This window comes from Loa loa, assembly GCF_000183805.2.
Source record: "Loa loa unplaced genomic scaffold supercont3.6, whole genome shotgun sequence".
NCBI lineage: Eukaryota > Metazoa > Nematoda > Chromadorea > Rhabditida > Onchocercidae > Loa > Loa loa.
The window spans coordinates 632,559-648,819 of NW_018108186.1; the positions used below are offsets into that span (position 1 = coordinate 632,559).

Genomic DNA, 16,261 nt, shown 5'->3' on the forward strand with positions numbered 1-16,261 from the left:
CTACTACTACACTACACACACACACACACACACACACACACACACACACACACACACACACACACACACACACACACACACACACACACACACACACACACACACACACACATACATACATGCAGACAAAGTGGTAATGCTATCGATCCGCGACATTATGCTCTGTTAACCGTAAGGTTGGATTATTGGTGCCACACAATAAGGGCCAATCATTCTAGGCCTTCTTATTGTTTAATGTCTGTGATTTCTTTATTGGCATGGCATTTATTTGTAACTTCAACAGATGGCTATTTATTTTTGATTCAAAGGCCACACTGCCTCGCTATTATCATACCTTATGATGAAGGTAAAAAGAAGTGCAACAACATATTCTCTTGACAGCTATTCTCAATCGAGATTCAATTATTCTAATGAATAACTAACGTCATCTGATATCCGTCAACTGAGTCACGGATTAGTTTGCCATCCATAGCTTAGTGCTTGGTCACATATGTGAAGAGAAGTAAATGTCTCCGACCAACTTTTCCATTTTCTCTTTCATTTTTATCAAACCAAACCTTATTATACTTCTGTTCTACATAACACCACGCAAGAAGTTTGCATTTATGACTCATGATGACTCAGCTAAATAGCATTCTATGAGCTATTTTCTAGAAGAATACAGATGATTGGAATTTATGAATGGGTTCTGTTCGTATAGATGGATTACTCTTTCGGGAAATTGATCTGTAAATCATGGCTAATTGATGTCTACTAATTTTGTGTATCCACTATTAGAGTCTTGATTTGTTAGTTTATATAAGTGGTTAAGTGTTTCAGATCCATCGCAGTCTTTCAAAGAAAGATTCGTCCTTCTGTCCTTGAAATTATAGAAGCAGTATCGTATTTTCTCACCACTTATCCCTAACGCTCAGCCATCCATTGGTCTTTACACTTGTCGAGTACTCTCTGTCCTTCATATATCATATCAGTTTACAACATCTATCACTAAGTTGAAATGGAAAGCAAACGTGGATAGGACAGAAATTCAACTCTTAACATGGTATTGTTAGTTCTGTTGAGAACTTTCTTCATCCGAAGTTAAAATTCGATACGCATTGATTCTGTTTCCATTAATTAGTTCGCTAACTTTATCCATTTTTGAAATATCTGTAAAAGTGAATTTCTTCTCTGATTTCTTCTCAGACATGTTTCATCCTTCTCTCTGTTTCCTGAAGTTCCAGTTTCTTCAATATTCTGCAACACTGCGCTATTCATTTATTTATTTCCACAGGAAAAACAATCCTTCAACATTTTGAATCAAAGGAAACGATAGCACTTGATTTATGTCACAACACCTGGCATTAGATGTTCCTTGCTTTAGTATTTCATCTTCTGCTCATGCTACTTTTATCTTCTTATCACTGTTCTGAAAAATACAGCTTTTCAATTTTTATAATTCTTCCAAATTTCACCGTAGACTTTACCAGTCGTTATTTCGGTGTCACCATTTATCACGTTGAATGATTGCCCGCTGTCAGTTGGAAAATTTACTGTTTATGGTGATGAGATACTGAGACTGATAAATTAAATTGATATAGTGTTCCAATCTTTGATTCCTTTGTTAATATGTGGGAACAGTTAAACCTGCACTTTTAAATATTGTAAAGTTGCTGATACCATTAACGAAGTTCTGAAGATAATGCACGTTGTAAATGCTTATGAGCTGCTTATTCCACTTTTAATTCTCTATTCTTTTGACATAGTTTTGCACTTTTCCAATCTATTTACCATACTGGAAATAATCGCCCGGTTTTAAACTGTTCAGCAAAGTCTTTGTGATTTCAGTAATTTTGTGTTCATTTTGTATCAGAACATTTCGTGGAAGGAAATCGACTAGTTATTAAAGAAAGAAGTTGATGACGTGAATTAAGATGTCATTTGGTGGAGTTGTATGCGTAATTCTGATGAGAATATCATCCATCAGCAATTTATCTTTTGAAGGTAAAATAGCATTATGAGTGATTCTTTCCTTATAACTTCCAAATCTATCCATTGGATATCCAGAAATATTGGAAAATGTTTTTAACAGACAATTCATTTGCATTTTACAGACAAGTTCTCTTTGAAAGGGATAGAAACTAAGCTAATTGTTGGAAGCTTATTCATTTGTGGCTACCTACCATCTTTCTGGTCTTTATCATACAGTGACACTTATTCGACTAGAGTTTTTCCTCTATCCTTCACTGTTTCGCTCTTAAATTCTTTTCTTTTTCCCGTAGGAATATTGTTCCCATCGCGGTATTCTCATTTCTTCATTTGTTTTATTTGTGTCGCTATTTTCCCTCTCAAATTATTTAAATATTGCCATTATTTTTTTTCATTTGCTCTCCCAAGTTCATTCTATTTCCTTCTCCGTTTCTTTTTTTTTTCACCATAAATATTAATTTTATCCATGATAAGGAATGCCTTACAAACGTGGAATCTTGAGATAATATATTTTGTTGCTCTTCCACTCTTCATGACTGATTCATTTTTTTTCCGTATTCCATACTGCAGACTGCCTTCTCTAGCTTTTTGCATCTGAAGTGTGCAATTATCGCTATCTTTATATTGACTGTTCTTAATTTATCATTACATCTTCGTTCTTCAGAATCCTCCCAATGCGCTACTTTATCTAGAGTTGGTAACATGCAATTTTTAATTTGATTTGCTAACTGCGATTGCATTCTTCAAATTTAAATCCAGTTCCTTTTTTTCTCCTTGTTCTTAAAGGAAATGAGGTTGGTTCCCTAACTTATTTTCAGTGGTGTCTCTACACGTCCTTTTGGAAAATATGGGTTAAGATAACTGAATGAAGAACACTTATAACACTTCATCAGGATTTAATTGGATCACAGAAGAGTAGAAAGTGTCTTATTATTCAACTTCAGTCATATGCAACGAGATTGTAGTCAGTAAGATGAACAAGATAAATATGCAGTCCCAATCAAAAGGCGCTACCATCTGTTTGTGAAACATTATGCGAAAATATTATTCGTTGTGAAAGAGCAGTACCACTCAAGCATTAATGAACGTTGACATAAAAAAGAAACTGAATTCTAATTTCCCAAAGAGATAACTCTTTCTCCAGTTACGTTACGCAGTACTCTTTGATTTTTCATTTCTCAACCGGAAAAAAACCTTTTATCTCAAGAAAAAAAAGTTTTATCTCCGATGGTTTTTAAATCTATCACTTCACATTTCAGTACAATCAAGCTCCAATGAATGGGTTTAGTAGAATAGTGGAAATATAAATATTAGAAGGAAAAAATACTTAATCTCAAAATCTCGAAATGTTGATGGAAGCTGGTAGGAAAGGATATGTCCCATCTTCTTGTCTTTCATCCTTATCATTGGTTTTCGAGTTTCACTTGTGATTTAATTTTTATAATCCTCTCTTGCTAATCGCTAACTGACCAGGTTATACATTCTGCGATCAGAATGACATACACAGTGATTCGAAAAGAGAAAATTCCCTTATTGGATTAGTGACAAAGAACGAGACGTGCAAAGCAATCTGGAAGAATGAATCTAATGCGCAAAAAATTTTCTACAAAAATGTATGATTACCTTACACAAAATCTCTTGTATTCTCAGATAGGAACTATGGTCATTATAATGTAGGCGCAAATTGTGTTGTTTCATTCAGTGCAAATGATCATTCCTTCATTATGTATAAGAAACATTTGCACAAATTTCCAAACTTTGGCTGATATGAAGAGGTTGTGTTAGACTGACTGACTTCATTGTTAGTGAATTATACGCTCACTGATAATTGCTTTGGAAATCCATATGTTTACATATTTGTGATCCTCCGGCCACTGTTCTTTCTATGATAAAGTGGTCATTTATGGCTTAGTTAAGCTGTCTTCCCTCACAAAGTTTGTAAAATCACTTGTTGTTTAATTGTATGCTTCCTATGAGAAAGGACGATTTAAAATATATTCTAGCGTGAGCTGTATATAAACACTGCAATTGAAAATAGAATCATTATATAGCAAATAAAAATTCAACCCAGAAGACTATCAGATTGTTGTCGAGAATGAGTGATGTTTGTTCTTAGGCGTGCATGTGGGATCCATAAAGGAATTGTTGTATGTGCGAGAGATGAGTTATATCTGTAGTAATGGATATTTCGCGACTCCTATAAATGTTAAAAAATTTTAGATTTTTTGCGAAAACGGATTTACATGAAAATCATTTTTCCAAAACAATTCACTCTTAGTTCGAATCCGTTATAAGATCCGGAAAGTTGTTCATTTGTTTCGTTTTGTTTATTTTATTCGTCTTATGTAATAGTAATTCCTGCGGTAGTAATAGTTCAGTAATGGTGGAAAGATGTTGGTTTCGTATTTAATTTGTTGGAGCATTAAACACAAACGGTGTAGCGAGTATTTCTAGAAATTTGATTAAACATTTTTTGAATAGACCGAATGAGAGAGGATGGAAGTCTGTACGGATAAAAGGAAACTGAATAGTATTCTACATACTAGCTAGTGCAAACCCTTGGGCATATTCGGTATTAATATAATCCTGAAGGATGGAACTGCGTTGGCATCATTAGTTCCTGAAATGCCTAGCTCATATCATATCATTTCAACCTTTAAATCGTTTATGATTACACAACTTTATTTTCAAATTTAAAAACTTGAGCAAATGGAGAGACGAAGCTGTGCTGAAATCAGAAATAATCCCTTCAGATTTATTTCTACCATGGAGTGTGACTAACCCTAGTTCCATCATTACTTGTTTACAAAACCTGATATTGGAAGCTTTCTTAGTGGAAAAATTGGTTATACTGTCAGTAATGAAAGAGTTTGAGCAGTAATGTTGTTGTGCTGGAGAAAGTTGCAAACAGTTCAGAACAGGTGGAATCGATAAATTCGGGGGTGATAGCAGGAATGATCTGAAATTCCTTTTCTTTGTGATATCCTTGATCATCTCGCCAACGAAAAGAACCGGGAAGAAGGCGGGAAGTAAGGAGATTTGGAAAACGTTCCGTTTTTAAAGGATGAACGTAGCCGAACAGAGACGATTTATAAAATTGTGCACACTTTGGACTTTTTAACGTGATTTATTACGCAACGTACGTTCAGATCACCTTATAAGCTCACCTTCAACATTGTTGCACTTTATTTTCTCTATACTTTTATTTAAAGTTTGTTACCTTTGAAGTAGAACAGACAGGATGAGACAGTGGAGTTTTCTATTACAAGGCCTGGAGAAAGCAAGAATTCCCGTCTTTTTTCTCATCTTATTCCTTTTCTTTCGATATCTTTTCACTACAGATTATTTTCGTTCTTAAAGAAGCGCTCATTTCGCGAATTTCGCTCTCATCAGTAATATTTTCACTTTGCGATTTTGTTTCAGTCGGAAAATTCCTCTTTTTGCATTTTTTTTCCTTCATTTTAAATGTTACAGTGTTTGTATCGTAATCAGAGCTTATCTATTCCCTCTACTTTAGGGCTTTGCTCACAAAAATTTTGATATTTCAGTTGCCTCAATAATTTAAATCGATTAAGTTTGTGTAATCCACAATAAAGGAGTTTCAGTCTTATTCTTTCCCATTCCCAATCATTTTGATTACAATTCAAAGAAGTATATATAAAACCGGAATATATATCTCGACTGTACCTGAAAAATAAACGATCCGCAACATATATTTTGACTTAAATTTAGCCTTCTATAAATCATTGCATCGTTATTGTGTAAAATTACCCTTTAAATTTAAGTTTTCTGCGTCATACGTCTACTTCAATTAGATATTAAACGTAGAATCGGAAGCTCATAAGCAATTATGTCTAATGTTTATTTATTTATTTAATTAATTCATTTATTTATTTATTTATTCATTTGTGAATTAATTAATTAATTATTCGTTTGTCTGTCATCTGTTTTCCGACCAATTGCGCTTTAAAATCTCATTTTATTTTCCGGCATCCCTAAATTTCGTCATTTACTCAGGGAAGTACAACTCAACTGGCAAAGCGAAGTAGGAAGAGGATAATTGGACGCATACGCCTATAGTGACATCCTACCAGTAGCTCTCAAAAGGCATTTAAAGAATGCCATTTTCATGCTTGCCTTTTTTCGCCTGCAATAGGCAGGTGGACATGCTGGATCGCCGACAGTGTAATCTCCAGTCGATACCGCATGATATCGATCGGAATGCGCGAACATTGGAAGAAATGTATTTGGACTGTAATCATATCAAAGATTTGGATAAGGTTGCAGTTTCTGTTTTCTTTCCCTTAAAATAAATAAATATAAAGAAGCAATCGAATATGGTACCATGTGAAGTTCACTTGAAGCAGCGATTCTTTACTGTTGCATTTTCGGTTTGTAATAACCTATTACCAATATCTGGATAACTACTAACGATGTGTGTAATGCTGTACAATGCACTACTTTTTTTCGTTCATCTTCCATCATTATCAGTGCGGTGCTGTAAGCACAAAATCAAGGTTATACAGTTTTGTTATCGGGCAATGTCGCTTTTATTTACCGCCCATCTACATAGTCTTGAAAACTGTACTAAACATTTGCAAAGGAATGTCAAGGTCAAGCAAAAACGTCTTTTAATTTCACTTCTCGGAAGACATGAATTTTCTGATATTTTGCAATTAATATCTATTTATCGATTCATAACCAATTGAACAACAGTACATGGATAATTTTTCAGCCATTATTTCGATGTCGAAAATTGAAAATTCTAAGCTTAAGCGAAAATGAGGTTATTCGTTTGCCTTCCGACATTGCTCATCTTACTTATCTGGAAGAGCTTAATCTTAAAGGGAACGGTAAGTGCCAGTGATTGAGAAAATTTTTTTAGAAAATTCTAAGAAAATTTTTAGAAATTTTTTTGTTGAAGCGAATGAAGCAAATAGAAATTATAGGAAGAATGAAAAGTTTTTGGATGAATTCTCTGTAATTCTCTTCTACGGTTCTCTTTAAAAATGATTTTGTTTTTTCCAGTCAACCTTGCTTACTTTCTTGTGTCGATAAAATAAAGTCTTTTTTGCCCTTTTTTGCTTAAAGTTATATTTCTGCAGATGTCTCTGATCTTCCGGAAGAAATAAAAAATTGCATTCAGTTGAAGATTCTTGATCTCAGCTCGAATCCAATTACAAGGTTAATAATTTATCAACTCCTGTCCGATTTTCATGCGGTCCATTGGTTTGAATATTATTTGTTTATTATTGAAATAGTATTAAAAAGTTGAAAGAAATTGACATTTGTTTGCCTTCATGCACAATATTTCAGTTTTTATTAAAATTTGTCGAGAAGAATTGCTAGACTCTAATAATTATTAGATAAAGAATTATCAGATTAGTGTCTTTAGAGTTTAACTATGGAATGTAAAAAACATATCCGTTTTTGTTTAGACTACCACCAACAATAAGTCAGTTAACATCGATGACAAGTCTTGGTTTAAATGATATTTCACTCACTCAAATGCCTCATGATATTGGTCAGCTGCGGAATCTGCGATCTCTAGAAGTCCGCGAAAATTTATTGCGAACAGTACCTCCATCGATAAGCCAGTTGAAACAGCTACGAAGGCTAGATCTTGGCCATAATGAACTTGATGATTTAGTTAGTTTTTTAAAATCTTCAAGTCTATTACTTGTTTGCCGATCCATTAATGCAAAAAGTTACAAAGTTACATTACATCCTGCTGTCAAACACCTGGCAAGTTCAGGGTTTTTGCTTGATTTTGCCCATTTTGCTTTGTATCTGTTTTGCCACGTTGCTCTTAAATTTCAGATATTATTTTTGATCATTTCAGCCAAACGAAATAAGTATGTTGGAGAATTTGGAAGAGTTATATGTGGATCAGAATGATTTAGAAGCTCTTCCCGAGTCGATTGTCCAGTGTCGTTCTTTGGAGCAATTAGATGTTTCCGAAAATAAATTAATGTTGTTACCGGATGAGATTGGAGATTTGGAAAAGCTAGATGATCTTACCGTTTCTCAGAATTGCTTACAAGTGCTACCGAGTTCAATTGGCAAGTTCTGCACACATTTCTAGATTTTTAGCAGCTACTCAGACGAAGAGCTTCTGATTCTTTATTTTAGCGGTAGTTTTTTTGTCAAGGAAATCAGTCAGGTCTTATATTTATCAATGTTGTTTGACTAATGTATAGTTTTGTTTGGAATTATCCAACTGCGAGACGTAATATTGTGCTGTGAAATCATTAAATGAAGACTCCAAAGGATTGCTTTTATAATGTTCACAGTTTGTTGTAGAAATTCTCTTATAGTAATCACTTGCGATCACTCTCGCTTCTTGAAGCTTTATTCCTGGGAATAACAATGTTGTATTTTCCTATTACAGGACGTTTGAAAAAACTGTCCATGTTAAAAGCAGATCGTAATGCAATTACGCAGTTAACGCCAGCAATTGGTAGCTGTCATGCATTAACAGAAATCTACTTAACTGAGAATTTGCTCACAGTAAGCCATCTCTTCCACTTTCAGTGTTTACGATTAAATTGAAACTCGCTTTTTTATTCGATGAAAATTGGTCATGAAGTTAGTTTCATACGGCCAAATCTTTTGATTTATAAATTTGAAAGTAATTAAATAGTAAACATAACAAAAACTTCCTCAATTCCTTCTACGGAAAAAATGTGTAGAACCTATAAAGCCAATATTTAGGGGAAATAATAAGTATAATGAATTTTCAGGAAATTCCTAGTTCACTGGGCAATTTGAAAAGCTTGCGGACACTTAATTTGGATAAGAATCAGTTAAAGGAACTTCCACCTACGGTTAGTGTTATCATTGTGCAACCGAATTGACCTTGTTGGATTTGTATCTTTGTACCGCCACATTTGTATTTTCTTTGTATACGCTGTAAAAAATGTTTAGTAAGGCGGTTTTAAAGCTTGACTTGACAGTCAAGTAAATGATCGTTACTGAGAATTGGACCTTATTTTTAAATTCAGGAATAACATATTTCAGATTGGTGGTTGTACATCGTTATCAGTTCTTTCACTTCGTGATAATTTAATAGAGCAACTTCCACTTGAAATTGGGCGACTTGAAAACCTGCGAGTATTGGATGTTTGTAACAATCGTCTGAATTATTTACCGTTTACTGTAAACGTTCTTTTTAAGTTAAGAGCTTTGTGGCTGTCTGAGAATCAGGTGAGAATCACTGTGATCCTTTTAAATGTAACATCCAAAGTCATACGCTTTGAGTCATTTAGTGATCTCTTCTTATTAATCTTTCTTTAATATATGTGAATTTATTTCTATATTTATTTTAAAAATATTTTTGTTTATCTTATTATTTAGTCGCAAGCAATGTTAAAATTGCAAACGGAGCAGGACCCAAGGACAGGAATCAAAGTTCTAACATGTTATCTCCTGCCACAAAGCAATTCGCAACTCGGTATTTAAAATTTTCTTATTTTCGACATTTTTTTGTTTGCTCGAACCACCTATTAAGTAGATAACAGTAGGTGACAGATCTTCACCATTAAGGATCCAGATCATTTCTTCCATTGCAGTAGAACAAGCTCCACCAAACCGTTCATTCATCGGTGGTCCAAAAGTACATTTTGGTAGTGATCTGGAAGAAACGCATGAAGATGAAGAGAACGAATTGGGACAGTTTTCGCGACATGACACTCCCCATCCAAAGCCGCACTCCCATGCACCAAAGTTCAAAAAGCAGTCTATCGATGGTCATATAATTCTTCATGATGATGACGTAAGTGTTCATCTTAGATTTTTTCATAATTCACAAGACGGATATGGTCTGTGTTGGCCCATTCAAGAGGTCGGTGAGTAAATCCATTGCCTTCTAGTTTTAAGTGATTTTAAGTAAGACTTTTTTTTTTCAAATTTTCTAGGTTAATAGGGAAGTTGCGAATTGTAGGGAAGCTGAACCGCTTTTTTTCAGGATTTATAGCAGTACGTTGCTTTACAAAATCCATCGGAGGTTTGCGCACTCCATTTTCCCTAGCGACAAGTTTTGTTGCTTACTTTTTTTTTGTCACCACTAAAGAGCTTTCGTGCCGTTACGCTTGTTGAAATTTATAGGAATTTTTTCCATCTAACGGTCTTCCTGCAATATAACGAATGAGTTGATGAATAAGAGATAGTTCCATTAATTTTATTTTTATTTTATGCTAATTTATTGATCTCATCCAAGAGACGCGCTAAAATTAAAATGTCTTTTTGATATGATTTATTTACTGATTTCATTCTTAATGTATCAGAATAGAGTGAGACTATATATATTGCATGTTCTTGGTGTTTTATTAACTTGATTTTTAATTTGCAGTTACTTGCAGTTTGAACTGATGACTTTTGCTCTTTTGCAGCAGTCCACAAAACCACCAACACTGGCATTGAATTCTGGTAGGAAGCGTGGTCCTGATGAAGGTTCACCTCGTGCACAGTCTCCAAATGCATCAGCAACTCAGATTGCCTCACTTCGAAGTGCATTGAAACATCCACCTGTACTGCCATCAGTTGCTGGTTTTGATCACAGTGTAAGCTTCCATCTTGTTTTCATATTTTACCGTTTGATTTACTTGCATTCATACAGTAAATGGATAACTTATCAGGTCTATCATGGTCTTTTTTGATAGTTCTTGCCGTTATTTTCATTATGCTATATCGTGTAAAATAAATCGAGGTTGAAAATTTCACTTATTACTATTGATTTCACTAAAGTCGAAATAATTCACTTGGTTTTCCGCTATTGCTAAACTGTCGCAAAATCCACTAATTTGACTATAAATTAATTTACAGTTATAAATGATTGATTAATCGATGTTTTTGGCCATATTATCAGAAGTTACCACTTTAACAAAAATTACCACTCAAGTATTGTTTTACTCTGAAGTTAACATGTTGGTCGAAAGTTTTAGACATAACACTGTGTAGGTTTTTCAGTAAGATTTTTATGAAACAGAAGGAGGTATTGGTAGCAGGAAAGCATGTTACTTATGTCGGAAGATATAGACATTAGACTACACGATTGAAACAATCAACCCCAAACTCCTCCAAAAGCTTATAATTAATTACCAATGAAGCGCGGTGGCAATTATTTTTGTCGATGCCATTGATTCAGAGCATGCGCTATTTATATTTATTTTCTTATTGCTTTAATGATTATTATTTCTCATTCATTTCCTTTTATATATTCGGATCTTTTAGTATGACAAAAAATTGTTTTAAAATATTCCATGAGCGAACAAGTGATGCATGGAAATTCTTGTGTTTATTTCTATGTGACGTTCCACTTACTTTTTTGACAGTTTTCGATTTCCAAATTTCGAAAGAAAATCATTTGTAGCATTTTTCAAAAATTTAGTGGAAGATGTGGTCAAACATGTCTTTATTCTGTATAAACCTTAAGGGAAATTAATGTGATTTCATGCGTTTGATTTCATATAGCCTTTTTCAGATTGAACGCATAGTAGATCGTAGGCAAAAGTTATCACCAGGTGTTGAAATATTGAATATAAAAATTCATCGTGATACAAATGGAGGCCTTGGCTTGTCCATTGCTGGTGGTTTAGAATCAACACCTTATAAGGTTAGTTTGAAAGGGAATGGTCACTTATAAAAATTTTTGTTATAAAATTGGAAAATTGTGAGGATGACAGTGACACGGTAATCTTTCAGGATGATGATACTGGTTTATTCGTCTCGAAACTTACTGATGGTGGTCCGGCAATGATTGCTGGACTGCGAGTTGGCGACAAATTGCTTCGTGTTAATAAAACAGATGTAGTTAATGTGCGTCATCAGGCATGTTTTCTTATTTTTCTTCCGTGTTTGTAAACTTCAGGAATATTAAGAACAAGCAATGTTTCACCTTACTGTTTTTGATCATAAAATAGCATAAAGTAGAAATAACTCATATGTTGAGTTTTACTGAGCAATTTCTCCTATATCTGGTGTTCAGGTAGCAGTAACATCAATGCAGGACGCTCGAGATGTCGTAGAGCTGACGATTTTGCGTGATTCGCATGAAACACCGTCTTCTTATGTTGCTGCTAGCAGCTTCACTGTACGGATTTTGATTTTTGGAATTTCAATTTTGCTTTCTTGATTTTGGAATCAAATAAAATATGAACATCGTTTCAGATATCTCCAAATCAGAGTACTGATAACTCATTTATCTCGGAGTCAATCGAAGCGTCATCATCAGTGACGAAGGAGACGATTTCAACAACGATTCGCCGAGATATAAATGGTTCGCCGGGGTTCAGTGTTGCAAGTGGTACAGGTGGTGTAATTGTGATATCATGTATTGCCTCTGGAGGTGCGGCAGAAAGGAATGGCAAGTTACGCGTTGGTGATCGCGTACTTTCGGTAAGGTTTTTCAGAAACCTCTGAAGGATTTTCAGACGAATTTCTATATTTCGGACGACAGATATGTACTGCAGGAATTGTTTTCACTATCTGAAATATATTTTTGTTTAGTCCACTCGTTTATATACAATTCAGATAAATGGCACAAATATGAGAGGTGCACGACATGACCAAGCAGTGGCATTACTAACTGGACATAGTGGAAGTGACATCTATCTGGTGGTGCAGAGGGATCGTCCCAATCAAAATGTTATCATACCTCCTTCACCGAGGTGGACTGTTTTCTAGAAAATACACATCTCATATTTGATCTAATAACTTCTAGTTACTTTCTGGAAAACACACATTTAATATTTGACCCGATAAACTTCCAAGTTTTTACTTTATTAAGTGAATTTGAAAAATTGTATTTAAGTTTGTCGTCAATAAGAACACACACAGTTGAACGGATATCGCCACTAAGGAAATATGGTTTTGGTGATCCTTCTTGGGATGGTAAAACCGAAGTTAGTTATTCTGTTACCATTTGCAAATACTATGTATAAATATGTGTGTTTCTCATACATTAAATGTGAGGAACTGTTGGTCTATTATCCTTTTTGTCCATGAATTTTGAATCAGGTAAGTTATAAATGACATTAGCAAAAGCAAGTTTTTTCTGGGCTACAACTTGTGTTTTCGTCTACTGCAAGGAAGGAATGCCATTAAAGGTCAGTGCAGGAATATTAGCACTGACTGCCTTGATAACTCATATGGTGCGTTTTTAACTTTCTTCATTCCTGCAAGTTTTCTGAATAAAGCTTATATTTTTATGTACATGAAATAACTTTGCAGGAAGTAGAACTTGTGCGTGACAATCACTCACTGGGTTTATCTATTGTTGGTGGCAGTGATCATTCTTCGCATCCGTTCGGTATCAAAGCGCCTGGCGTATTTATTTCAAAAATAACATTAAATTCACCAGCAGGTCGTTCACAGAAGCTGCGTATTGGGGACAGAATATTATCGGTAAACAGTACTGATATCCGTACAGCGAAGCATCAAACAGCAGTTGAGGTATTTCATTGCAATTAGTTTATCGTACTGGATTTGCTATATTATGGAATCGTTTTGCTCCTATAATTTTTTATAAAGTGGCTTCATTCTTATTTATCTTTAAAAATATGTGCTTTGTTCACCTGCCATGAAACAGAATACATCTTTCCGATGACCGTGGTAACAAAGCGTTCATGTTAGCTTCCAAGCAAGCTTAAGTCATTTACAAAGATTTACATTTCATTTTCAAACAGTAAATCATTAAAAAATTCATTAAAATACTTATCCGTCTTCACTTCATTTTCGTCCAGAGTTTTATATTTTAGGCCTTGAAGCAAAGCGATAGGACAGTACGTTTGTTAGTCATTCATGAGCCACAACCACCAGGCTTAAGACAGGTAACAATTAAGCGAAATATTGGCGAAGCACTAGGATTAAATATCTGTGGTGGTATCGGTAGTCCGCCGGCAAATCCTCTTGACAAATCTGATGAAGGCATCTTCATCGAAAAGGTTCGTTTCACTTTTAAGAAAGCACAAATGCGTAATAGTGATAAAGTTGAGATAGAGTAATATTTGAATTCAAAACTATGCTTAAAGGGAATTACTTGTGTAAACGTCATATAAATTGATATTCTGTTTCTAGGTGGAGCAAAATGGTCCTGCAGCTGCATCATCGTTATCGGTAGGAACTCGTATTCTGGAGGTTAACGATGAGTCTCTCTTAGGATGCTCACAAGAAGAGGCGGCTCGTATTTTACGTCAATCTGGCACTATTGTACGACTACTAGTGTGTGATGCTTTCTGTGTCCCTTCTACTGCTGTAAGTTTTCTCATAACCTTAATTTTAGAATCTTAAGCGACGATAGCACTAGGAAATGGTTAAATTGTCATTTATGCATTAAAAATTTAAATATGAAGCGTGGAGGCTTGAATACTTATTACTACCCTTTTTTTTTGTTTTTCATTTCTTTGCTTTACCGTAATAGCTTCCTGCTATTTATTTTAAGCAAATATTGAGCATGATTTGATTAAAACAATTTCGATTTGGAGCATTTTTAACACCGATTACTCTTCCTTTCCTTTATTCCCCCTTCAGTTTTCGAGAAAGTATTTAAAAAACGAAAATTGCAGATATCTTCCTCGTTCATGGGTCAAACTAGTAATGATACGCAAGTTGTATCCGGCGAGCGACAAACTACTATTTCCAATACTCTTTTAAACGCTGATATTCAGGAATCATTAAGCTGTTCCTCGTCACAACCATCCAAACCATCTTCATCACCGGACACTGGAGTTTCCGAGACAATCAGAACTCTAGCTTCCATTTCGACTGATAGTCCTTTGGCTGCTTCTTCTCCAGTTCCACCTATTTCTTTATCTTCTGCTGCAGTTAATACTTTTCTATACATCTCACTCATTAATTTTTATAACTTCAAATAAGTAACTTCAACTTCAAATAATTAACTTTATAAAAATAAATATTGGTCGGTTACTTGAGCAAAGAAATTAAAATTTGGTCGAGAATGGTATGCATAATTAATACAGTAAGCGTAAATTCAAGTCTCTGCTAGTATCACCAATAATTCAACGATGATTTTTGATTTCTTTTTCTTGGAAAGTTCACATGCTACAAATAAAATGTAACGTGAGGGAGCAGAGGACATATTTAAAGGATAAAAAATCTAGTGACTAATGATGCTCAGTGAAATTAAATATAATTCAAAGAGTAGTTGAAATTTTTTTCGTTTTGAACTTGAAATCAACTTCTCTTTTTCAAAATCCAGTTCTGTCATTCGAATTGTTAGACGACAATAAAACTGAAGCAAAATATCTCAAAAAAGCTCAGAAATTTTGGAAATTTGGCGAAGTCAGGAAAGCGATTTCGCACATCTTTTGAACTACCTATAGACCATGACTTCTAAAGCAAACACTCTGATAAGAGAACCATTCATTTGGCAGTCCACTAGGAATTCCTACGAAATCATTATACCTAATTCATTACAAGATAGTTGAAGGTTTCGTCTCAAAATTGTCATGATTTAGATGGAGGCAGTCTCCATTCTGATGAGCAATTCTATAGATGGGATTTGCAGTGTAGCTTTTACTTACAGATATTAGGTAAAATCAGTGCTATAAATATGTCTCATTTCTCGATTAGTTCTGAATTTTCAGGCACCTTCATCAACTTCGAGTTTACTGCAACCTTTATCTCCATTTTCATCATCGAATACAACTACATTTTCCACGTCAAACCTTCGTACAGCTGCACCTCCTCCGATTGCCCCAAAGCCGCGAATCATTCCAAATCAGGTAACAGACATATCATGTTTTTCTTGAAGAATATCCATAATTTTTTGTTAGGTGGGATGTTTTAGATTTACAAATATTCTTGCCGTTTAGTCCTAGAATAAAGACTGTGGAGTTTTTTTGGTTAAATATCAGATTGAATACAACTGTCTAGATTCGCTGTTCTTTTGTGCTGTTCCTTGCTTGTGATTTTTTTTTTTTGCTACAATTCAGAAAAATGGCTTTTTCTGTTTCCCAACGTTTAATTTCTTACATGCAATTTGGCCCTCTTTTCAAATTTGATATCGTTCCCTTGCTAATTTTACTAGAATTTCCAAAAATTTTTCAACTTTTAAATCAAATAAAGTAACATTTAATGGTGTTAGTCACGGGTTTTTCATATGCCTCATTGTTACTTTTTTGAAACTAAATTAGACTTAATATTAACACTTTGGGTTGAGTGCTCGTCGCTTTTTATTTTCTCGCTTTCCTATTCATGTTTCTCTACATATATATATATATATATATATATATATATATATATATATATATATATATATATATATATATATACT

General features: G+C 34.3%; 1 protein-coding gene across 1 annotated transcript in view; it reads left to right on the forward strand.

Annotated features, from left to right (window-relative positions):
* Positions 1-5,981: 5,981 nt before the first annotated feature.
* Positions 5,982-16,261, forward strand: part of LOAG_16524 (leucine-rich repeat-containing protein 1) — a 17,223-nt gene continuing 6,943 nt past the window's right edge. Inside the window, exons 1-22 of the mRNA XM_020449178.1 lie at positions 5,982-6,248; positions 6,704-6,821; positions 7,074-7,152; positions 7,407-7,617; positions 7,811-8,030; positions 8,360-8,478; positions 8,712-8,795; positions 8,989-9,174; positions 9,325-9,421; positions 9,540-9,742; positions 10,359-10,529; positions 11,450-11,581; positions 11,671-11,796; positions 11,954-12,058; positions 12,136-12,363; positions 12,499-12,635; positions 12,779-12,869; positions 13,198-13,419; positions 13,725-13,910; positions 14,044-14,220; positions 14,532-14,789; positions 15,573-15,710. Of these exons, the coding sequence (XP_020307367.1) occupies positions 6,087-6,248; positions 6,704-6,821; positions 7,074-7,152; positions 7,407-7,617; positions 7,811-8,030; positions 8,360-8,478; positions 8,712-8,795; positions 8,989-9,174; positions 9,325-9,421; positions 9,540-9,742; positions 10,359-10,529; positions 11,450-11,581; positions 11,671-11,796; positions 11,954-12,058; positions 12,136-12,363; positions 12,499-12,635; positions 12,779-12,869; positions 13,198-13,419; positions 13,725-13,910; positions 14,044-14,220; positions 14,532-14,789; positions 15,573-15,710 (3,450 nt within the window). The 5' untranslated portion in view covers positions 5,982-6,086. The remainder of the gene's footprint in view (positions 6,249-6,703; positions 6,822-7,073; positions 7,153-7,406; positions 7,618-7,810; positions 8,031-8,359; positions 8,479-8,711; positions 8,796-8,988; positions 9,175-9,324; positions 9,422-9,539; positions 9,743-10,358; positions 10,530-11,449; positions 11,582-11,670; positions 11,797-11,953; positions 12,059-12,135; positions 12,364-12,498; positions 12,636-12,778; positions 12,870-13,197; positions 13,420-13,724; positions 13,911-14,043; positions 14,221-14,531; positions 14,790-15,572; positions 15,711-16,261) is intronic.